General features: G+C 45.6%; 2 protein-coding genes and 1 pseudogene across 4 annotated transcripts; 1 reads left to right on the top strand and 2 right to left on the bottom strand.

Annotated features, from left to right (window-relative positions):
- The first annotated feature begins 4,375 nt into the window (after positions 1–4,375).
- Positions 4,376–9,967, top strand: MBAC1 (Mitochondrial substrate carrier family protein). Of its 2 annotated transcripts, XM_008778031.4 has the most exons (9): positions 4,376–4,674; positions 5,651–5,740; positions 8,126–8,227; positions 8,395–8,499; positions 8,601–8,693; positions 8,771–8,971; positions 9,051–9,149; positions 9,228–9,368; positions 9,481–9,967. In XM_008778031.4, the coding sequence occupies exons 1-8, from the start codon at positions 4,582–4,584 to the stop codon at positions 9,360–9,362; spliced, it is 918 nt and encodes a 305-aa protein (XP_008776253.1). In that variant the 5' UTR covers positions 4,376–4,581; the 3' UTR covers positions 9,363–9,368; positions 9,481–9,967. The 2 variants fall into 2 exon arrangements, with proteins under 2 accessions (XP_008776253.1, XP_088560468.1); XM_088704342.1 differs by lacking the exon at positions 5,651–5,740 and having other exon boundaries at positions 4,433–4,674; positions 9,481–9,835.
- A 1,867-nt stretch (positions 9,968–11,834) lies between these two features.
- On the bottom strand, positions 11,835–13,211 carry LOC103696418 (auxin-repressed 12.5 kDa protein). The gene is made up of 3 exons (XM_008778032.6): positions 12,624–13,211; positions 12,286–12,502; positions 11,835–12,162 (listed from the first exon to the last, which is right to left on the bottom strand). The coding sequence occupies exons 1-3, from the start codon at positions 12,730–12,732 to the stop codon at positions 12,126–12,128; spliced, it is 363 nt and encodes a 120-aa protein (XP_008776254.1). The 5' UTR covers positions 12,733–13,211; the 3' UTR covers positions 11,835–12,125.
- Positions 13,212–18,593: 5,382 nt separating this feature from the next.
- Positions 18,594–20,810, bottom strand: LOC103696419 (malvidin galactosylase UGT88C3 pseudogene; annotated as a pseudogene). Its single transcript, XR_015968801.2, has one exon. The product of XR_015968801.2 is annotated as a malvidin galactosylase UGT88C3 pseudogene (transcript).
- Positions 20,811–24,043: the final 3,233 nt, after the last annotated feature.

Here is a 24,043-nt window from a genome sequence, read left to right on the forward strand (position 1 = left end):
TCAGAACTCGGTCACCAAAATCTATTCGGCAGGTATTCAGGCAACCCTCCGATGTCATCGAACTGAATTTTGATGCTTTAGTTAGGCACTTAAATGTAGCATCAGGTTATGTGATTCGAGATAACTGTGGTTGACTGATGCAGATGGAAGGTATACCACTTCCATTTTCTTCAGTAGCTTTTGTTGAATTGTTTGCAGCTTGGGCAATAATTTAGTGTGTTATTAGGTGCTTTTAAGTGACACAAGTATGGGTGGAAGGTGATTCCGAAGTAGTCATCACATGGATTAATAACATCTCACAGATAACGTGTCCCACCAATCACTTTTTCAAGGATATATTGTTATGGAAAACTGCAAGTTTTCTCTTCAAAGCTGTTGGGAGGCGAATCAACCGGTGGACTGGCCGGCATCAAAGGCTTTCCAATGATAGCATATATATTATTCTCAGATAGTTCATGTAACAACCTAGGACCCTATTCAAAAAAACTACTTGAAAGGTATTATTTGAATTCTTTGGCATTATATAAGTATCCAAAATATATCCAGTACATAGACAATATGAGACTAAATACACATCCGCACAAGTTCTCACATACTCTTCTCGTTGAAATTTTAGTATCTTTGCCAGACTAAGGGTCTAAATCCATTCAAATCTATTCATAAGTACCACAAATTCAACCACAAGTACCATAATCTATGGTCAGCCTAAATGAACTTGAGCTGTAGTATCCCTGGTCCATATGAACCATAAGTTGAGCCTACTCTAATACTATTTATAATAACCTCGGACCTCGCATAAAAAGACCGGCCGAAATGTATTATTTGGATCTTTTGACCTCGTATAAGATCTAATTTCTATCCAATGCATAGCCGATGCGGGACTAATACATGCTCACATGGGTTCTTACCGGCTAAACCAATTCCAAAAGTTCGTAATTCATTGATAATCATAGCTCTGGCATGTCTAGGCAGCTTCCTTTTGTGTTTAGGTTCCTTGTGTTTCTGTATTGCACCCAACACCTGGAACTAAATACACGACTAGGATTTGATATTCAACCTTACATTAACCAGAAAGAATTAATGGAAGGTCAGTGGAGCAAATGATTCTATGCAAATACTTCACTTCTTATTTTCTAACCATCAATTTTTCAGAAATTTGCTGCAGGGGAAACGAAAGAGGGGAGGGGGACAGCCAACAGGTCGAACTACCATGAAAAAGAAAGAAGATTTTGTACGACTTTTCTTGCTCTTTTTTTTTTCTTTTTGCTACAAAAAAAGGGTAGGGGGAGGAAGGGACAAGCCCACCCCCGCGTAACAGCCCCCACTGGGCTTCCACCCCACCAGAAAAATGTCCGATGTGGGCAGACAAGTTTTACTCATACCCTCCCTATCCAAGGGTGAGTACATCACATCTGGCACCACCAAAGCTACCAACGGACCAATAAGCGCTCCTAGACCCCATGAACAAGAAGTGTCACCGCATTTTAATCGACGCGCAAGGCGATTCGAACTTGGAACCATGCGGTTAGAAGATAATGCCCAGTTTCACTGAGTTACCACCTTGGTTGCTGCTCTTTCTTTTACTGCAAGAATGAAGCTAATAGTTTTGGCTAATGTGGGGAAATAAAGTAATGGACAGAGAAAGGGACCATAAAGTCTATGGAAATAGACAAGTGATCATCTAATGGTTTTAGTTAGGTTTGGATTAAATCTGAGCAAGAGTGCCGTACTCTCAGTACTTGTTAAAAAAACTTGACTTCAATTGATCTTGTTCTGTTTGTCATTAGCTGGGTTGCTATGTGATCTCATTGTTCGACGTACCTTCAGTAGCACATGAATATAGGATCCTTCTAAGTTCTCAAATTTACAGATGTTTCAGGCCAGGAATTTGGAAAAGGTTCTTGTCAAGCGATGGCACCAGCAAGGACTAAAACCAGCCATGCATGGTCTCGCATCAGAAGCTAATCGGTGCATAAAAGTTCCATCCCTGCGAGAAATGTTGCAGCAATCAAAAGAAGATCACCGATGTAATGCTTATATCATTAAACTCGTGCATGGTCAGAAATATACCTTAAGGCGGGCTCCAATGCACGCTTAATTGAATTAGATCACATCCAAACCGCCAAGGAATTCAACATGACACATGAACCATGGAAGCATGTCAAATCTTCTCACTAGTACATGCTTGATTCTACATGAATAACTCTTCAACTATTTAGCACATGAATTTTCATAGGTTTTCTTTTGGATCCCATACATGTATATTAAGTATTCTCTGAACCAAAGTTCACCATTTCGATACCGGATGCTGTACCGATGCCACACTAGCATAATATTGGTACGATACAATATGAAATTTTTTTGGTATACCAACACTTCTTACGTCATCTGTACCGAATACTGATATTGAATTGATACGATACGACATATCATGTCTGGGCTGCTCATGCTATTTTAATGTAGCATTATGGAGACTAGATTTCTGGTTGGAAGAACTATCTGTTGCTTCAGTTCCTAGGAATTATGAGAAAGCATTCTCAAGGATCAAATTTCTATCTCTTGCTTCTCACGGGAGCTTATAGAAGCTCCCGTGGTCAGATAAGCATAGGCCTGTTAACGAGCCGAGCTGCTCGGGCTCAACTCAGGCTCGGCTCGGTAAAAGCTCGGCTCGAGCTCGGCTCGTTAGTCAAACGAGCCCGAGCCCGAGCCTAAAATAAGACTCGTTTAAATTCGAGCTCGGGCTCGAGCTCAGCCCGTTTGGGCTCGCAACTTCACTGCTTGGTATCAAGCTCCAAACGGCTTTGGATTTGGGTCTCCGGGTAGAAGAGGCCGTAGTTCCTCTCTAAGGTGGGCTCCGGCTTCTGGTCCTCGTTGAAGAGGGCGAACAGGTAGACGTCCAGGTTCGCCGCGATGTCCCGGCGTTCCCTGACAGCACACGCCGCACCAGGTAGCCGTTGTAAGCCACCGCGTTCGCCGCCCCCGCCTCCGTCTCGTTCGCATCCCCCTTCGACAGCCACCCCATCTCGGAGACCATGGCTTTGACGTCGCTGTACTTGAGAGCCGATATGGCTGCGAACACGGCATCGATTTGGGCATCGAACGACGTTCCTGACCTTATCTCTTTTTTTTTCTTTCCCTCTTCCCTCCCCCAACCAACCCACCCGCACTTGCCAGCTTTTAAAAGCTCACACCCAGTTGCCGTACAGAACCATAGCTTGGATATTCGTGTATCGATGGGAAACTCTGGCGCTCCCCCCCCCCCCCCCCCCCCCCCCCCCCTCTCAAGCAAAAGATCTGCCGCTGTTACTCGCCGCAGCAAAAAGCAATCAAACACACTGCACTCTCCCATTTCCCGCACCCCTTAGCCTAGCTATGGTAGGATGTAATGGCGTCCTCGGCCGTGCCGGTGCTCGCGGCGGCCGCCGCACGCCGACGAGGTGAGTCCATTCTCCCTTTTTTTTTCCTTTCTTTCTTCTTTCTTCCTTTCTTTCTTTCTTCTCTCCCCCGCCCACCCCATTTCCATCCCGGAGCTCGGGCTCGGGCTCGAGCCTAATATTGGGCTCGGTACCGAGCCTGAGCCCGAACCCAAGCCTGAAATTTGGTAAAATGAGCCGAGCCGAGCCCGAGGAGGCTCGGGCTCCGCTCGGCTCGTTAACAGCCCTAGATGAGCACCATTTTAGATACATGTTCACCTGCAAAAGTATGGGGTTCGTCATTAGGGACTATGATGCTAGACTAGTAGCAACAGGGGCTCAGTGGGTCTTCGACTCGTTAGTAGTGTCCACCGAGTTGCGAGCTGCCTGGGAGGATGTCTTCTATGCGAGGTGGATACCGGGCACGGACCGCTTCCTCCTCGAGAAAGACTCGACCACGATGATCGAGTGGATCTGGGGTCGAGGTCGCTTAGTCGAGGACTAGCCGCTGCTCCATGACATTCATAGATTATTGAGAGAGTGCGCCTTCATCAGGCCTCGCATGTTTACCGGAAGGCGAATGGTGCGGCAGACTAGGTGGCTTCTTTTGTGACGCACCACTCGAGAGGCTTCACATGGGCAGACCACGGATTGGTGCCAGAGTCTTCTTGTAGCATTTTGCTTTCTAATTTTGTTGGCCGCATTCACATCCATCACGTGTGAACCACCAATGTATATATATATATATATATATATATATATATATATAAAAGATGAAGGTGTCATCTGATGATTCTTGTAAGCAAAACTTTAAGTTCAACGGAGCTCTCGCAGGTCAACTACTAACTGTTTTTAAGTATAAGGTTGCATCTGAGCCCCTCATCGCCCAACTGACTTCTCACGTGACCTGTGGCACGTGTAGTGGGCCCCACATCTGTCCCGAATCGCGCCTCTAGGAGTCCAGAGCCCATTCGTAGAGAGACAGCCCGAGCGTTGAAGCCGGCGGCGCGAGAACTTTGGCGTCTCCCGACGGCGAAGTAGCGCGGGGATCTGGACCTCCGAGGGACGGAGGCGCTGCTTGAGAGCCCGAGCCTGAGAGGTTGAAACCCTTATATTAAGAATGGTGTTATGTAATTGTTGAAGACGGGCCTAAAAGAAGGGAGGGGCGATGGATGCTGGAGACGCCGCCAAGGAATACGCCGCCGGCTTCGCCGCCGGCGTTGCCACGGTCATCACCGGCCATCCCTTCGATACCGTAAAGGTCGGCGCTTTTCCCTATCTTATGTATTCGCTGCTCTTCCATTCTCTTCTCGCCTTTATCTGTTGTGCCCTAGCTTTCACAAACCTCTGTTTGGGGAATCTTCCACTTTCGTTAGTTTGTTCTCCTTGTTAATCTGTGAAATGTTGTTTTGTCAAGAGTTCGATCTATTATGCATCATCTACAAAAGAAAAATTAATAAGATACCTCGGATTGGACTGACAGGAAACCAAAGCATGTCGCGTAAGATTAAATGTTGCATTAGATTGCCAAATAAGTGGCCTCAAAAAGTTCTTTCATTCGAGATGTAGAACTAAGCTTCAAGCCTTTAGTAAGTTGGCGGACCAAGGGAGTTATGCATTGTCAAGCATCTGACCTAAAACGACAATGGCATGTCATGAGCTGTAGCTTCTATTATGTTTTATGAGTGTACTATGAATTCTACAAATTAAAATATGCCTGTTCAAAATCATTAATACGTTGACTGTAAAAACATTCGGTGCATCTGGCTGTGGCATGTCAAAATGGTAATGAATTTGTTAGTATAAATGAAGCAGATGAATTGGGGGATGATTAAATGACTCATACTAGGTTGCTTGTGTGGTTGCTTTGGTGGTTTGACAACCATAAGGATAAGCTTTGATTATCGAGCCAAAAGAATTTGTGAAATCATCCTCTATAGTTAATCAGATATGAACTTTCTGGATTTATAATTCTGAAAAGAGATATTTACTTCTTTTTTTTGGTGTACACACACACACATGCACATGGATATGATGATAGCATTTTGATATGATTATGGCTTTTTTGCATCAACTATTTTAATCTTGCATAATAATGACTTTTTGGTATTCTAATTTAAGAAGGTTGTATAATATTAGGTGCATACCATGCATCCTATGTTGTTTTTACTGCTCGTTCTTTAACATTTCTGAGATTCTTATTATGAGTATTGAATCGTGTGATGTTCATATGACAGGTGAAATTGCAAGCTCACAATACTAAAACACAAGTAAAGGAGTACAGGAATGCTTTACATTGCACCAGTCGGATCTTGATTAATGAAGGAGTATGTTGCTGCACTGATTGTATTTTGTAGAAATAATGTAGATCCATGTTATGGTGTCCGGCATAGAGGATAGAGATCTAAAAGAATATATGTTTTCTCATTTAGACTAGCATGAGGACAAATTTGCTTTTAAAATAATGTATAGGAAAAATAAAAGCTTATAAATCTGGTAAAAAAAGTTAGTTGATGAAAAGTTTCTAATTATAGCGATAGTAAATCGACGCATTTCAAAAAAAAAAAAAGATTGCATGCAGGGAACAACTCCATAATTCTCTTGTATGATCAACTCTCCCTCATGTTGCTGTTTTACAGACAGAAGCTTTAGCAAGTTTTAGGTGTAGCGCTATGGTAAGGCAAGAGATTGCAATGCACATAACTAGTAGTTTGCCTTTGATCTTGCTTCTCTACCGTTGTTAAGAAGAGCCGCAATGTATGTTGTTTGCAGATAAATCAGTGTTAGATAACAAAGGATGACTTTAATTGTAAATCAGAAATGTGGTTTACAACTTGAGAGGATAAGGATAGGTACAATAGAATATACAGAAAATGCATAAAATGACTATTTATATAGATAAAATAAGAATAAAGCTTCAATCTGATTTATGGACAATAGATACCCCAGTTTGGTTATATTCACTATCTCGCATCAATTGCAAGAAGCAACATAGAAGACAACAAATTCAATGGAGTAAAACTGGGTTAAATGAAGTGCTATTAGGGTGTTGTGTGATTGCCACATGCATTTAACACCTAGGGCAATACTATATTTTACAAAATTATGTTGTATGGGGAAGAATATAGGGCACCTAAAAGGATTTAAAAAACTGAAATGAACAAGAGAAAGATCCAAAACTCCTCCCAAAAAAGGAAAGAAGGTATAAAGTACAGTGTACTTCATATCCTCCAAATTAATAAATCATAAAAAAATGTGGTCCATGTAGAATGCAGTTTGATTCATGAATAAATTTGTAGGATTGCACAAATAGGTAAAAGGTTAACAGTAGACAAGCTCTAATTCTTTTATCAAACCAAGCTGAAAACCTTAATTCATGCTGAAACTTCCATAAGAAGGGAAAGCTTTTTGAGCAAACAGTGTGAAAACAGTGGTCCTCAACTCGGATGAAGCATTTCACAGTCAAAAGAAGTAAAGTTGTTTGCTAAAATTTTAACAGAACGGGCCATGATCAATGAAAAGTTCCATACTAGATGAGAAATTTCATACTGATCAAACAATTGGTCCTAAGATAGGCAGAAATGAAATCAAGTAAAATATCTGATTAGTATTGTACAGGGCTGGTCAGTAGTGGTGTTCACCAGTAGTCTATACAAGACAAATCAATGTACCAAGATCACAATCAAAATCAACAAGACCACACATAGAAACAAACAATTTTTAATCCTAAGTCTTGTAGAAGAGTGACCAAAAAAACAATTTTTCACCCCTATATTTATGAAGGAACAGATAGAAGGCAAGATGGGAGATGGGGACTACTATTCAATTGCTAAGCACCAAATTTAGTGCTTATGGAAGAAAGTGTCAGTTGGCAGCAATTCTGCTGCAATGTTCATGTTGCTGAATTCTTGTGAAGTGCAGGAGTGGAAGCTTTGCATGAGCCTGCTTAATAATGGAAACCCTTGTACTGCAACTTGAAAAGTGTGGAAGTGTTTTTTTTTTCTTTCCCCTGGATTTGTAAAACTATCTGAATTCATGTGATATCAAGCGTATACTGTGCCATATTCATTTTTTTGAATTGACTAAATACTTTACTATAGTAAAAACCTTTCCAAAGCTTCGCCTATTCTGAGGCATTTTTATGTTCTTTTCGTATTTTTCCTCTATGTTAGTTATTCAGCAAACATTTTTCATATGTCAGTCTCTAGGAAATCGTGAAATATGTTGCCTGAAACCAATCCATGCTATTTCAGAACCAATGAATTTTGGTCCACTCTTCCAAATAGAGACTTTACATCCCTTGCTTAATATATTCTTCAAAATTTTGCAAAATTTTATTTTCTCAGGACAAGTATATCAGTGACAGATACATAGCTTGCCAACTGCATGAAGATGTGGTACGTTGGTTATGGATGTATCATCAACAAATCACATTCCTGAACTCTGAAGGAGTGCCTGTCTATAACTAAAGCTCCATCCTTAGTTTTATCTCCCTTATAGATCCTTCTGAATGGGCATAGTATTAAAAGAATCTATAATCTAAGCTTCTTATTTACCATATTTGATAACTCTTTACAAAAACTTCTATAACTATGGCAAATTATCCTCTATTTGGTTATTGAATTCAAATTGTAGCACTCTAATTGCCTTCTATCCATATGCAACTAATTGTAGAAAATTTATTTAATCTCCCTTTCTTCTAATTCTGGCAGGTAAGAGGACTATATAGGGGGGCATCATCTTCCTTTGTTGGGATGGCATTCGAAAGTTCGCTTCTTTTTGGATTTTATTCTCAAACAAAACAGTTATTACAGGTTCCAAAACAATAATGAGTTAAAATTATTAAGTTCTAGTTTTGTGGTATGAATTCACTTAGCTTAAGAAGTAGGATGGTACTGTGATTGCGTGCAAGATGCTATTGATCTAGACATCATCACCTTCCTGGATGATAACTTGCGCTTGTTGTATGTTTTCCATGCAGGGAGAATCTCAGAGCAGTACACCACAGCTCCAGGTAATTATTCCTTCAGCTGCATTTGGTGGAACAATAATCAGCTTTATACTGTGTCCAGCTGAGCTGGTAAAGGTGGGAGCATTTACTACTCTCTTGTTTCTTATTTTCTTCCTTATGCCATGAAGTAATCTTTAAATCACTGTTTTTGACATGTAATGCTAAGTTTCTTCCAGTGTAGAATGCAAGTTCAGGGAAAGGATGCAGCATCATATATCAAATACAGTGGTCCTCTAGATTGTGCCATCAAAACCATGGAGAGCGAAGGGGTAATCTTATTCTTTGCTTTCTTTATCTCGACTACTGTACCTTGTTTCAGTGTGCTGATAGGCCACTATTTTCTCAGGTTAGAGGTATATTTCGTGGTGGCTTAACAACTTTACTGAGAGAATCAATTGGCAATGCTATGTTCTTCAGCACTTATGAGTTTAGTCGTTATTACATGAACAAGCAGCTGAATTCTCCTTCATCTACCCATAGCCACCAGTCAAAACTTTTAATGGATGCAGGGATTGGCATCATTAGTGGTGGACTTGGTGGAATTGCTGTAAGTATAAGACAAGCTTGGCCTCTTGGAATCAAAGTAGACTATATTTTGTTTCACATTTTGATTTTCCTTTGGGCAGTTCTGGTCAGCTGTCTTACCATTGGATGTTGCAAAAACTATAATCCAGACTGCATCTGATACAAAAACTAGCCGTAACCCTTTTCATGCGCTAAACTCAGTATGTCTTTAGCATTTCTATTTTTTTTTTGTCTTCCTATCACTCGACAGGAGATTTATTGGGGTTCTACTGTTGTAGATTTACAGGAGAGTGGGCTTAAGGGGATGTTATGCTGGTCTTGGTCCGACATTGGTAAGGGCATTTCCTGCTAATGCTGCTGCCATTGTGACCTGGGAACTTACTGCTAAACTTCTAGGGGTCAAGCGTCTCTGATACGAGGTTTGTGTTATTGGCATCTCTGGACTGCAGGAAATCCTCTGTTTTCAGTAAAATTTTACACTGTTTATTTGTATATCTAATTCTTGTTATGCTTTCCTTTCTTCCTCCCCAGAAAATTTGTTAGCTCAGAGTCCTGTGATTCTTTCTGCCCTTTTGGTCAGGATCAAAATTTACAGAGAAAATATACAACCACGGGCCTTCTCCATGGGCTGCGAGTTTGGCCTGTGTATCAATATTTCGATTTCGTTTCCGAAGAATCTGAAAGCACTTGCAACAGTTTATTTTTACCAAAATTGTGCTCAGTGCTGTATTTGAGCAAGTTTCCAGGGCCTTGTGCTGCATTTTTTTCCCCTGGACCGGGATAGTGCTGAATAGTGCCGGCTTCTTTAAATTTCAAATAAAGAACTCGCTATTCCAGCTTTTGTAATTTAATGATTTATTGATTTCGGCATAGCAGTTCATTCTCTCAACGGATGTGAACCTATCTAGCTTATGCATTTTTTTCTTGTGCTGCAAATTGTCTCTGTATCGTTCCTCAGATGTTGTTGTTGTTATATTGGCAGATTTTTACTTAAATTTCTACTATGCTTGCAATATAACTAATTTAAAGGTATTTTTGATTTGCGACTGGAATTGAAATGGATTGAAATGAAAATTGGAATGCCATATCTTTCGACATCTTTTGTTTGTGACCGGAATCAGAATTTAAATATTAAGAGAGAGTAAAGATTGGATTTTAGAAAATTGAGATATATTTTATTTTTTATCTGGAATCAATAGGACTTTTCTAACCAAATGGGTGTGATAGGAGTGGCTTATTTTCATTCTCATTTCAGAGTTTAACTTTCTCCAACTAAATACGCTTCGAGTGAGTGCGTTGGGTTCGCGATCGAAATTGGAATAGAAATTGAAATATTTATATTTTTTTATGCATTTGGTTGTAGCTGGAATTAGAATGAGATTTAAATATAAAAAAAAATCAAAATTAAATTTAAAAAATTAAAATATTTTTAATTTTTGTAAGAAAAAAAGAGAATAGGGAGAGGATATGAACTCACGAAAGAGAAACGGACCTTGTAGGACGAGACGCTTCATATTTTAGCGATAATGCATGGCTGACTGCTCATGTAAGGCCATAGAGTTGTTGTGAAGTATGAAGAAGTATTGCATCCAATACCCATCTTTACAAGACATATAAGCGTTTATTTTTTCTAGCAAAATTCTCGCTAGTTCTTTTTTTTTTGGATAAATTGTCAAAAAGATCTGTGCGTTGAACAAGATCCACTGATACCCACTCTGAAAGGACACTGGGTCCAGGACGCCTCTCTCGACCAAGAGGTCATTCCAACTTCAAAAAATTAGATAAATTCCTAGATCAAATTGGATACTAGACTTGAGTCCACTTTTGAGTCTATTAAGTCCTTGGCTAAACCTTCGCTCGGTAGTTAATAACGGGAGTCCATTTTTATGTGCTGACATGATTCCGACCAGGCACGACCTTCGTCTCCAGGATACGAACTTAAACTGATTTATTTGGTCTCTATGCTGGCCAAATATAATCCGATCCCTCAATCTACTCCATATTAGATTTGCAACAAGCATATGTAGATTTACATTAAACAAATTTAGGTTGTAAATTCAAAAAAAGAGACCGTATTCAAGTACCAACCTCTGAACCTATTTAATAGTCAAGTCAGATCGCATTAGACAGGTTAAGCAAATTATTTATTTATTAAACAAACTAATTGATTATATTGATAGATACAATAAATTATCTGTTTTTTTAAAATTTTGTGACTCGATCTATACCTAATCCAACTCATATATATCCCGATCCAATTGCCACCCCTTGGTTAATTTTATACACGCTGCTCCACAATCAAGCCCACAATCAAGTCGAGTCTCGATTTTCCTTTTTATTTTTTTAAAAACCCCACCCTCTTTCTCTTCGACGCCGGCCTAGACCTTTTGCTCAACCCAAATATACTCGAAGCAATAGATCCCGCTAAATCCGGTAACCATGAAAGGTAACTCAGTTATTATTCGGCTTAAAAATTAGCCAGTTGCTTTCCCCTTCTCTCTCTCTCTAAAAAAACAAAAAAATAATAAGGGCCGCCCATAATTTCTGATGCCTGATGGCGACATCCATCTTATCCAACATTAATAATTGAAAATTTTCTCACCAACCTTATCGTCACCTCACTCCATAGTCCAGACTGATTGCTTAAACTATAAAACAAAAATCCAGAACGATCCCTCTCATACCACCAGCTGATGTGACACGGATACTTCCCCTGCTGGCCGAGGCGCAATTATTTTCTCCGAGGGTCACCATCAGATACAAAGAATAATGCAAATGAAACATAATGCATGCAACCATCACTTTACAAATTACACCCTACGAAAAAATCTTAGTAAAATTAATACCTTTAATCTCTAAGAAAAAGAGGATCTTGGAAACTCATATTTAGGACACAGCCAATATAAGCTTATGATTTCGCTTGCACCAACACCACCAAATACGTGTTCATATATACACACACACACACACACACAGACCCTCCTTACCACCTTTAATCGTGCCCACAGCTTAGCAAACCATACAGTAACCTACTTAGCACAACAAAATAAACACCATTAGATAACCACATAAAGCAGTAAACAGAAGAGAAAGCACACAATATCTAGAAACTTATGTGCATCCACATCCACCCCATGAAGCCAACCAGCCTCCTCCTCGGCACACAAAAAGTCTACTCAGCGGTGGTTGCTCCTTGTCTCACCGCTGTACAGCCTGCAGTTCCAAAAATTCATACATCAGCCATTAAATAAAACCACAACAACAAAGAAAGTAAAGGTAATCAGGTGTGATTTTTTTGTTTCTAAAAGCGAGAGGTGGAGAGGTTTTATTAGATACCAGTCGTAAACGGTGGGAGAGTTGGGCTGAGGCTTGTCAAAATAGTTGGAACCGATGTTCTTGGTGGCTAGGTTGCTCCCCGGGTTGAACACGCTTCGCCACACGTTCGCCTTGCGCGCAGAGGAGGGTGTGGTGGGCGTCGCCGGCGTGGCCGGGGTCGTCGGTGTCGTCGGCATCGACATCGACCTCTGATACTTGCTGCTCTCCCCCTCCCCATCTTCACCAACCAAACAACAAAAAACCCGGCTTTAATAAAGCTATACACCTAACTAAGCCATGTTGATCAAGAACAAAACTTTGAAGAAATATTAAGTGTGGGAAGAAGAAATCTGAGGAACCTTTGATGACCAGAGGCTTGGTGGAGACCTTCTTCCTCAGCTTTCCGAGGCCTTTTTCGGGCTGAGGCCCGGCCACCACGTCGTCCCACAGCTTCTCAAGGAGAACCATCGCTGCTGCTTCTCCTTCTCTTTGCTCTGTTTCTCTCCCAAGCTACCTTTGGAGACAGTATTATTTGGTGCTTAGTTATAGCGCCGACATGAATCCCGTCACCGCATGGTATCGTCAACTCTTGGGGAGGAGAAGCGTGACAGTAACTCCCACGTGTTACGATAATTGATTAACACGTTGGTAACTGGGGCTAATGATAACGTGGGTGACGGGAACTTGCAGTTGAAATGGCAAATGCCCTAAAAATGACCTGTCCGGTTGTCTTGTCACCGGGAGGAGGCGATAAACGAGGTGACGAGGTGGCGGATAATGATTGACTACGGGAGAAATTATTGCGCCCAGTGAGCCCACGGCCACGCTGGTGCACCCCACCAATCACTGCGCGCTCGCGCGTGGGCTCGATTTACGGCCAATACACCGCAGCGATTAGTGGTGTGCACCGGCAAAATAATATCTTGGCCTCCTTCGACTGCTCGCCCGTCGACGCGATCACGTGATGGAAGCTAAGAGCATCGGGCGTCGCGTCTTTTTCGCTAGTAGTGCGGGGGATTGAGTGGGCCTCGGACTACGGCAGCACGTGGGCTGCAGAAATTTCGTACTAGAAAACAGCATCCGCAGCTTGGGCTTACACTATCCGTAGCTGTCACATGTGCAGTGCCACCGATTGGATCCATTCACAATGGCTCAAAGCAGGTCGATTAGTGGAACCGATTGGCACAATTTCTTTCCCTGTCAATCTCAGTATGTTTGGAACTAAATCAAGTATTTTGCTTTTTTTTTTTTAATACTACACCAAATATAATCTATTATAACATTTAAAAAAATCATAAAAATATTAAAAATAATTTTTACATATATTCTTCAAAAGTGTTATAAAAAGTACCATTATTTCCATCTCGGGGCATTTCTGCCTATGCTTGTATAGGTTATAAGTTGTTCATAAATTTGCCATAAATATCATTGATGGAGGGCAAAATGGATCGTCCTATTTTTCGGCATAAAGTCACCCAATTCTGGTCAAATCAAGCTCAGAAAGCCGATCACAGAAGGCCGAGCTGACCTCACAAGGCCTACCTTAGAAGGCCGATCTCGTCGTTCACATGCCACGGCCATACCCTGCAGCAGCCTCACCGCACCTTGTTTTGCTTGCTGGTCACATCACGACATATCAATCAGGGACCATACCCTGTCGCACCTATTAACGCCTTATTGTTCACAGGAACGACTTATGCCGTGCGTCTCAAACAAGCTCTACCCGCGCGCCATCTGTCTAAAATCCATCTCCTTCCAAGATGAGGACGGGTCATACTTCCGCCACCCGGGCACCCCTACGGGGACTATAAATAGTCTCATCAAGTAACACCTAAGAAACTTTTGGACCAACTGAGATCCACTCTAACTTGAGTATCAGAAAGGCCTCACCGGAACCCCATTGGTGAGGCTTTATGCAGGTCCGTCGGTGCACGGAAAGCGACTCCTGTGTCCGCTCCAACCGGCAGCTCCCTTGACTCTCCCGGCGTGGTCACCCTCGGGCCAAATTTGAACCACAATATTTGGCGTTAGAGGAAGGGCCTGAGTCGTGATTATGAGGTTAAGGAGTTACAGAGCTCCAAATGCAGCGAGCAACCAGGTACCAACGCCCGACAACTCACTCCAAAGTTCACCCCTTGCAGAACCGGTGGACCAAATTTCTCAGGTCTAGCCGGAGCAGTTCAACCTGCTTGTCCAACAAGTCCAAGTACTCACTATGGCCGTTCAAGGCCTGCAGTAGGCAAGAGCCTAGCCTGCACTCCCTCCTCATGGGTGCAAAGTTCTTAGGACGGCACTTGCGACGTCGCTTTTTTGCAGAGCGTCACCATCACCGAAGCTCCCACCGAGCTCGGTCCCCAAGCTAGGAGGGCTTGTCGTGCAGCTATTATCCTAAGAGCTCGCACCAAAGTCTAACGCCTCGAGCACGGGAGCAACCATTTAAGGCGGGGTTTGCCCCATGCCGAGCTGCAGTGGGAGCCCCGCTCGAGCTCAATAGAAAAGACTTGGAGTGGCAGATACAAATGCTCTGAGACCGAGCCCCAAAGCTAGACGCCGACCTCGACTTTACCACCGAGTCTCCATTCCCTCAATGGATCGTGGATGAGCCGATCTCCCAGAGGTTCAAGATGCCATAAATTGAGCCATATGATGGCTCATCCGATCCTCTAGATCATTTGGAGAGCTACAAAGCCCTTATGACACTCCAAGGGGCCACAAACGCCCTACTCTGCAGAGCCTTCCTAGCGACTCTCCGCAAGGCAGCTCGTCTTTGGTTTTTTGGGCTAAAGCCCAGCTCGATTCTCTCCTTCGAGTAGCTGGGCAGGCAGTTCACCATCCATTTTGCCATCTGCCGGCGTCAATGCTGGATCTCAGACTCCCTCTTCGCCATCAAGCAGTAGGAGGGAGAATTTTTAAAAGACTACATCGATTGCTTTATCTTGGCCACATGGGAGGTTCGCGATCTTGTCCAGTCAATCGCCATGTCGGCATTGAAGACTAGAGCTCGGTCCTACAAATTCCTCTTCTCCATCAAGAAGAGCTTTTTCGCCAACTTTGCTGAAATGTTGGCCGGAGCTCGCAAATACGCCAAGGTTGAGAAAGCCATGACCTCTCGACGAGAGCCAGCTGAACGACCTGCGAAGATATAGAAGAAGCGCCACAAGGAGCACTCCCAACCAAGCAGCAGATTCCCGCGGCGCGAGGAGAATTCTCCTCGGCCCAGGAGCCCAGCTCGTCAGAGGTCTTTTCTCCAAAAATTTGGAGAATACACTCCTCTCACATCCACCTGAGCCGAAATCCTCATGGAGTTTGAGGGTCGGAGCTACCTCTGACCTCCACCAAAAACATGGCCGTCAGAGTTGCAGAAGCACTCGAAGAAGTACTGTTGCTTCCACAGAAATCATAGCCATGACATGGAAGATTGCTACTAGCTTCGTGATGAGATCGAGGCACTCATCCGCCAAGGTCGGCTGGGTCGGTTCATTCGTGATCAAGCTAAAAAAAGGGAGCCCGAGGAACGGGACCCAGAGCCCCCTTTATGAAGACCTAAAGGGTGTTGAAACCCCTCATGGCCACGTTGTAGTTATTTTTCTTATTCTCGCAGAGTCTGATGTAAAAGTGTTTGTGAATAATAAAAGCACTACGGACGTCTTGTTTCATGATGCCTTCCAATGGTTGTAGAACAAATTGAAAAGATGAGCACCCCTCTAGCTGGCTTCACAGAAGATCCTGTACCGGCAGAAGGGGTTATCAGCCTACTGATCACGGCTGCGCGTGCGCCCCGAGAAAGTACTGTGAAGCTAAACTTTCTCATAGTCCAGGTCGGCTCAGCCTACAACGCCATTCTTGGCCGAACAAGGCTAAACACCCTTCGAGCTGTGGTCCCTATCTGCCACCCGCTCCTGTATGCATCTCCAATGATGTTCCGATCTGAGTGGGGGTGCCCTGCTGAGTCGACCATGAGCCAAAGAAGGCCATTGAAGTCGACCTCGGAGTAGAATTGCTTAGCTCGGCTTGGACAGCTCGGCCTAAAGCTGTTAGCTCCAACTGCACGAGAGGTACACTCTACTCGGCATATACATCTCCATAGACATTTGGCTATATTACAGGATGATCAACGACTGGACTACTTCGTTCGCCCGAGCCAAAAAATAACTCGAACTCGGAAATCGGGGGATAAATGATGGGGGGCAAAATGGATCGTCCTATTTTCGACATGAAGTTACTCAATTCTAGCCAGGCCGATCTCAGAAGGCCGAGCCAACCTCAGAAGGCCGACCTTAGAAGGCCAATCTCATCGTCCACATGTTGCAGCCATGCCCTGCAGCAGCCTCACCATACCATGCTTTGCTTGCTGGCCATACCACGACATATCAATCAGGGACCATATCCTATCACACCTATCAATGCTTTACCATTCACTGGAACGGCCTATGCCGTGCGCCTCAAGCAAGTTCTAGCTGCGCGCCACCTGTCTAAAACCCATCTCTCCTATGATGAGGACGGGCCATACCTCTGCCACCTGGGCACCCCTACGGAGACTATAAATAGCCCCATCAGGTAACACCTAAAGAAATTTTGGACCAACTGAGATCCACTCTAACTTGAGCGTCGGAGGGGCCTCACGGAACCCCACCGGTGAGGCTTTGTGCAGGTCCACCGATGCAGAAAGCAGCTCCTTTCTCTGCTCCAACCGGTAGCTCCCCTGGCTCCCCGGCATGGTCATCCTCGGGCCAAATTTAAACCACAACAATCACTATTCAACTTTTTGCGACATTTGCAAGCCGAGCTAAAACAAAAATAATATTTTCAATTTTCAGGTTTGATGATAATTTTAAATATCGCTTTAGTTTTTTATTGGATATTTACTATCTTCACTTAAATGTATTGTATCTTTAACTATAGTGATATTTAATTGCAGTGCTAATATTGCACTGAGGTAACTATCCCTGAAACAACAAGAGAGACCAATAAATCTTACATTGTGCTCTTTTATATGTTGCTTAAAACAGATCTTTCTTTAGCCTTTTTTTTTGTTGTTCATAAGCATCATTATAGTGTTTCTATATCTTGCTAGAAACCAAGCCATTTAGTGGTTTATATGGCTCTATTGATCATTATGAATCACATCACATGCACGTACCTCTCTCTCTCTCTCTCTCTCTCTCTCTCTCTCTCTCTCTCTCTCTCTCTCTCTCTCTCTCTCTCTATATATATATATATATATATATATATATATCAACTTTCAGTATATGCAATTTATATAGCTATTCCAATACCACTTCCATTTGGTACATCAAATCTATATTGAATATACTTTTTCAATTAACCAACCATTTATATTACCAAAATTGAAGCCCAAAAGTATACAATTTTTTTTCTTGAACAAAAGTCATAAGCTAATTAAAAATCTCTAAAAAAATTATATCTATAACAAAAATAAAAAATTATAAGAAGTTTTCGATCATATATATCCACGAAAGTAGCCTAAAACGATGTTGTATCCAATCATAGGATCTGGAAAAAAAACAAGCATCAAACACGAGTCATATAAAATAATAAAAATATGATTTTTTTAAAAAAATACATCAATCAGTAATTTATTGTTTTACCTTCAAATGGGGAATTCTCATTAGATGCAATAGGGAGTTGCTGATGACCTATACAGTGGGGGTGATGATGACCTCTCACATCGGAAGCCTAGCATTTAAAAAAATTTAAAATTGTCAAAATTGTAACCTCTTTGATGACGTAAACCCCTATATCGCCGGATATTAGACTTTGGTAATGAAAAATATGTTATATCGGGACAAAAATTTTCATTTTGGATGATAAAAAATTGTCATTAAATATTTCATCATTTGGTGATGAATATGTTTTCAATACTATAAATATATATTTAGCGAAGAAACTGTTGTTTTCTCACTACATATATTTACCGATGCATTTTTCGCAATCAGCATCATGATGATGTTTTTTCACCAGTAAAATTTTTTAGCGACAAAAATAGATTTTTTTAGTGATTTTTAACGTCATGAACAATCTTATTTGTCGTAGTGGATCTGTTAGCGTATTTATAGAAAAAAATATATTATTATTGCAGGAGGACTATGGACCATGAATAACAAGATATGTAGAGTCTTCTTTTGTATAAAAATTCTACCACTTGTTAATATGCTCTCGATATGTTCTATTTTTTAAACAAGAAATGTTGTGATTGATTTATCTTTTATTTAAGCAAAAGATATGCAATAATTACCAATGGGAGCTCATTTATACAATGACATCGAAGCCATCGATGCTTCTATCACTGTCGTTCAAGCTTTTCCCATGACCACCTAAAACAAATGTAATATTATCCACAGAAACCAAACTCTACCATGGGAAACATTCAATACGATCGAGCACAGTACATCTCGTAAGAGAACGAATGCAGCATTTCAACATTTGTTCGAAACCCTTCGGTTTCTTATATCCTCCGCCAGCTTCTCCATATAAACGTAGGAAGAGCCCCCTTCGCCCAGAGCCTTCCTGCTCGCCAGTCTCATATCTGCGGCCTTCGCCCTTACTTTCCTTCCCTCCTCAGAGTCCCCCATCAAACACCTCACTCCCCTCTCCAACTCCTCCGCTCCCACGAATCCCCCGCCCTTTCTATCCACCTTGAGCTCCATCGCCACCCCAATCTCTCTCGCCATCTCGAGGGCGTTCAGATGCTGCTCGGCAAAGAGCGGCCACCCGAGCATCGGCACCCCAAACCACAAGCTCTCCAAGATCGAATTCCACCCGCAGTGGTTCACAAATCCCCCCACTGCTTGGTGAGCCAGTATCTCCTTTTGGGGCACCCAAGACGGCCAAACCAGTCCCCTTCCTCTATTCCTCTCCAGGAAGCCTTCCGGCAACACCTCCGCCAAATTCGCGTCGACCTGATGCCGGAATCTTCCCGTCGACGGTGCCCGCAGGCACCACAAGAACCGGTGCCCGCTGCGCTCCATCCCGAGAGCCATCTCTCGCACCTGCGGAGCTCCGAAGCTGCCCATGCTCCCGAAGCACAAGAAGACCACGGATGCCGGTGGCTGCCCGTCCAGCCACTTGAGGCACTCGTGTCGTTCCGAATTACCTCTGTCTTTACTGTCCTCGAGAGCGATGACGGGTCCTACCGGATAGATGGCCGGCGAGGGGCGGCTCGGCGCGCAGAGGCCCTGCATCATCGCCTTCAGTGGCCCGGGCTCTAGCTCCATCAAGGTGTTCACTATGATGCCCCTGGCTTCGAGAAATCGTTTCCCGTGGTAGAGGAACCAGGTGTAGACCGGGCTCTTCTTGTTCAGGAAGGGACTCGGCATGCAGAGCGGCGGCACGGGAGGCACCCCCGGGATGTCAACATCGCCTGCTAAATCCTCGAATTCTACCGGAATCCTGTCGTGGAGAGCTGGAAGGTGGAGCGTGGCGGCGAGCATGGCTGCGGTGGAGGTGAAGAAGATGTATGCGGAAATGCCGAGCTTGTGGGCCACATCTATCATGGTGGTGCCGAACATATCGAGAACCAGAGCGGCGACGGGGATGGAGGACTGGGTGACGGCGGCCTCGACGTGGGGCTTGTGGCTTTGGATGAGCACGGAGATGAAGTCCTCCACCCCGTGGCTGTCAGCGGGGGGGTCGACGGGCGGGAGGTTGTGGAAGCGGATGTCGAGGCCGGAGGAGGAGACGGACTGGATGTAGGAGGAGATGGTGGAGATGGACGCGGGATTGGGGGGTTTGATGACGAGGACGGTGATGGAGAAGAGATTGTCAAGGGTTTGGTGCTGGAGAAGGCGTTTGGCCGTCTCCACCATGGGTATCAGGTGGCCAGCACTCCACAGCGGCAAGAAAACGAGCCCGAGCTTTCCCATCCTCCCGTCCGGCTCCCCCTTCCCCTTTCTCGGCGTTTCCAGGAGAGGTATGCACGCTTTATCGCTCTTTCTTTCATCGCTTTATTGCTCTTTCTTTCATCGCTTTATTGCTCTTTCGAGGAAAAGGTTGAAACGAAGGAAAAGGGGGGTGGTTTAGTTCGGACTTTCATTCGGACTAGTCGGTGTGCAAAAGACTGACAGTGATGGCAAAACAACTTTATTTAAGTTGGAATAGGAATCTAGCCATGTATGTTTGAATTTTATAACCCAACCCAATTCCTCTGCTTGGTACATTTAATAATTACCTAGAGTTAATTTTGTTACCCAAAAAGATCGACCTTGTAATCGAAAAGGAAATTGAGTTAGTGTCTGAAGGACATAACCCCAGTGCGCCGATGACCATTTGAACTTAGTAAAATTGGCGATTTTAAGGACTTTAGTATGGTGTGCACGCAGCATTCCGACCGCCTTCGCTCTCAGCTTCGTTCAATTATATGGATTGGACGGGTTTCCTCCTCTGATTGCTAGGGCTTTTTGACTCTAGTTATATCAAATTCAGTTCATCATGTTTTTAATTTTATAGGATTTTATGAGCACACAAACATATACTGGCATAACATCTTGATTGTACTGTCACCACGTCTATATTGCCAAGGCTTTTTGACTCCATTTGCATTTTTATTATGCATTTTTTGATACTTTCAAAGATAATTAGTATGAACTGTTTGTGTATTTTATAAGATAATTAGTGATGGAGACTACTGGTTCAACACCATGTATCAATAATGGTAATATGTCAGTCCCTTCTGCACAATCTATACAACAAAAGAGCGATCCCACATGACAATACATCACTAAAGGAAGAATTGCCGATAGGAAGAGATTCATTGTTTGTAGGTTTTGTTGAAAGATTTTGTAAGGTGGTGGCATTAATGGAATGAAGCAACACCTTGCTGGATGATAAGTGTTACGGGGGAACTTAGCCACCATGCCCCACGTGACCGGCACGCGCGCCCAGGAAGACTACGACTGCCCCTTGATCCAGCAATCCGACCTCGGGTCGGATATCTTCGGCTCCGCAGCCCGACCCCGAGTCGGCTGCCCCTTGGTCCAGCAATCCGACCCCGGGTCGGATATCTTCGGCTCCGCAGCCCGACCCCGGGTCGGCTGCCCCTTGATCCAGCAATCCGACCTCGGGTCGGATATCTTCGGCTCCGCAGCCCGACCCCGAGTCGGGTGCCCCTTGATCCAGCAATCCGACCTCGGGTCGGATATCTTCGGCTCCGCAGCCCGACCCCGAGTCGGGTGCCCCATGATCCAGCAATCCGACCCCAAGTCGGCAATCTCTTGACAACAACAGACTGTTCCCCTGAGGCACGCCGCGGCCCCCTGCTCCACTACTCCCTGCAACGGCCGTATCCGGCGCTGCCCCACGATCCCCTGTAACAGCCGTACAAAGCGGAGCTCCACTACGCCCTGCCATGGCCGTACCCGGCGCTGCCCCACGACGCCCTGTAACGACCATGTCAGTGGCAACCCCATCGTGCCACACGATGACCAATCCCCAGAAAAACCCCCCAGCCTGATATATATGCGGCTGGGGGGGAAGGGGAGGGTAAGAAAGATTTTCCAGAGTATCATCTTACCTGCTACCTCTCCTTCTCCTTCTCCTTCTCCTTCGATCTCCCCTGACTTGATCGTCGGAGGGCCCCCACTACCCTGGAGGTGGTGCGAGGCTTGCTTGCAGGTTTCCCGGCGGAGGGCGGAGCGCAACCAAAGCAATTCAAAGGGAACCCCGTTCACACCGCTGTGCCAATCGTTCTCGGTTTGGACCCCCAGCAACAGTTGGCGCTAGAAGGAGGGCCCGGATCTCAGAGCGATCGTAATGGCACGGCGAGGTGGTCGTGGAGCTTCCAATGTTTCCGGTCGCGGGGCCTCTCGCGCCTCTGGCCGGGAGGCCGCTGCATCTCCAACACACTCTCAGCAACACTCCACCGCCCCACCGCCCATTCAGACGGTCGAAGCCGCCCAGTTCGACCAGCTAGCCCAGCAGGTTCGCACCCTCGCGGAGGCGGTGCAGAATCTGCAGGGTGCGATGTCCCGGGCGCCGCAGCGGGCTCAGGAGCCGCTGCTGCCTGAGCGTTCGCCTGTCCTCCTCAACCCGCGCTCCTTTCTCTCCCATGGGGAGGAGCGCCGGCGCAAGGAGGATTCTCGAGCACGCTCCATTCTGCCGGGACCTTCCCACCGGAGCTGCGCGGGGTACGAGAGGCGGGCCCGGGCGCGTTCCCAGACCCCCCAGTCCTCGAGGAACCCGCGCTCCAGTCGGTCCCCCTCTCGCCGCTCCTTGTCTCCCACCCACCGGTCGCACTCCCTGGACCGGCGGGTGGACGATCTCCACCGACAACTCCAGGTCCTGAAGGGCCATTCCAAAGATCCCTTCGCCGACTTAGAGATCTCCTCCCAGCCGGCGCTCGCCTCGAGGATCCTGCGGACCCCGAATCCGCCGGGGTTCAAAATGCCGGCGATCGAGCCCTATGACGGGGCGGCGGACCCGCGGGATCACATCGAGAGTTTCAGGACCCTTATGCTCCTCCACGGAGCATCAGATCCCCTTCTCTGCAAGGCTTTCCCGGCAACCCTCCGTGGCCCGGCGAGGGCGTGGTTCGCCGGGCTGGAGGCTGACTCAATCCGGTCCTTCGACCAGTTCACTCGCCTCTTCATCACTCATTTCGCCGTCAATAGCCGGCGGCGACTGGTCTCCGACTCCCTCTTTGATGTCCGGCAAAACGAGGGAGAAAGCCTGCGGGATTATCTTACCCGCTTCAACAGGGCTACACTGGAGGTCCGGAACCTGAGTCAGGAGGTAGCTCTTTCAGCCCTGAAGCGTGGCTTCCGGAAGGGCAGACTCACCTTCTCCCTGGACAAACGCCTGCCGCGGAGCTTCCCAGAGCTGTTGTCCCGGGCGAACCAGTATGCGGACGCCGAGGAGGCGGCCGCCCACCGGAGCAAGGAGGCCGCCGAGATCCCTCAAAAGCTTGGGAAGAAAAGGCGGAAAGAGGCACGCCAGAGGAGGAGCCCGACGCCTCAGCGTCGGCGCAGAAGCCCATCGCCGGCGAAGAACCACGGCGCCCCACGCCCTCGTTCTCCGCCCCGACGTTTCAACCGGTACACCCCTCTCCTGACTCCTCGGGCCCAGATCCTTATGGAGATCAAGGGGCGGGAGGACCTCCCGGCCCCGAGACAGATGCGGAGGTTCCCTGGGAAGAGGCCCTCCCGGGCGTACGGTGAGTACCACCGAGACCACGGCCACGACACGGAGGACTGCTTCCAGCTTCGGGACGAGATCGAGGCTCTCATCCGCCGGGGGCGTCTCGGTCGATATGTGAGTGACCGACGTCCCCCCGCAGACCCGCGTCCGGCCGACCCGGCCCCTCCGGAGCCTCGGGAGCAGAATCGACCCGTTGCGGGCGTGATCCACACTATCACTGGGGGCTGCCCCCGGCCCGTGAGGAACGCAGGGGGCTCGACGGAAGCGTCAGGGGCGGCCGTCGCAAAGAGGCAGAGGGTCGGCCATGTAATCACCTTTTGTGATGAGGATGTAAAGGGGGTTCAGACCCCCCACGATGACGCCATGGTGATCTCCCTCACTATGGCAAACTATGATGTAAGGCGTGTTCTTGTGGATAGTGGAAGCTCAGCTGATATCTTGTTTTACGAGGCCTTCCAAAAGATGGGCTTGTCCAGACAATTGTTGCACAAAATATCCACCCCCCTCATAGGATTCACCGGTGACGCTGTCCCGGCGGAAGGTGTCGTTGAGCTGCCTGTGACTGCGGGCGTCGCACCCGCAGAAGCCACGGTGCGACTCGGGTTCTTGGTCGTCCGTGTTCCCTCGG

Source organism: Phoenix dactylifera, chromosome 9 (assembly GCF_051530095.1).
Source record: "Phoenix dactylifera cultivar Ajwa chromosome 9, Ajwa_hap1_PhDact_Kaust_v1.1, whole genome shotgun sequence".
NCBI lineage: Eukaryota > Viridiplantae > Streptophyta > Magnoliopsida > Arecales > Arecaceae > Phoenix > Phoenix dactylifera.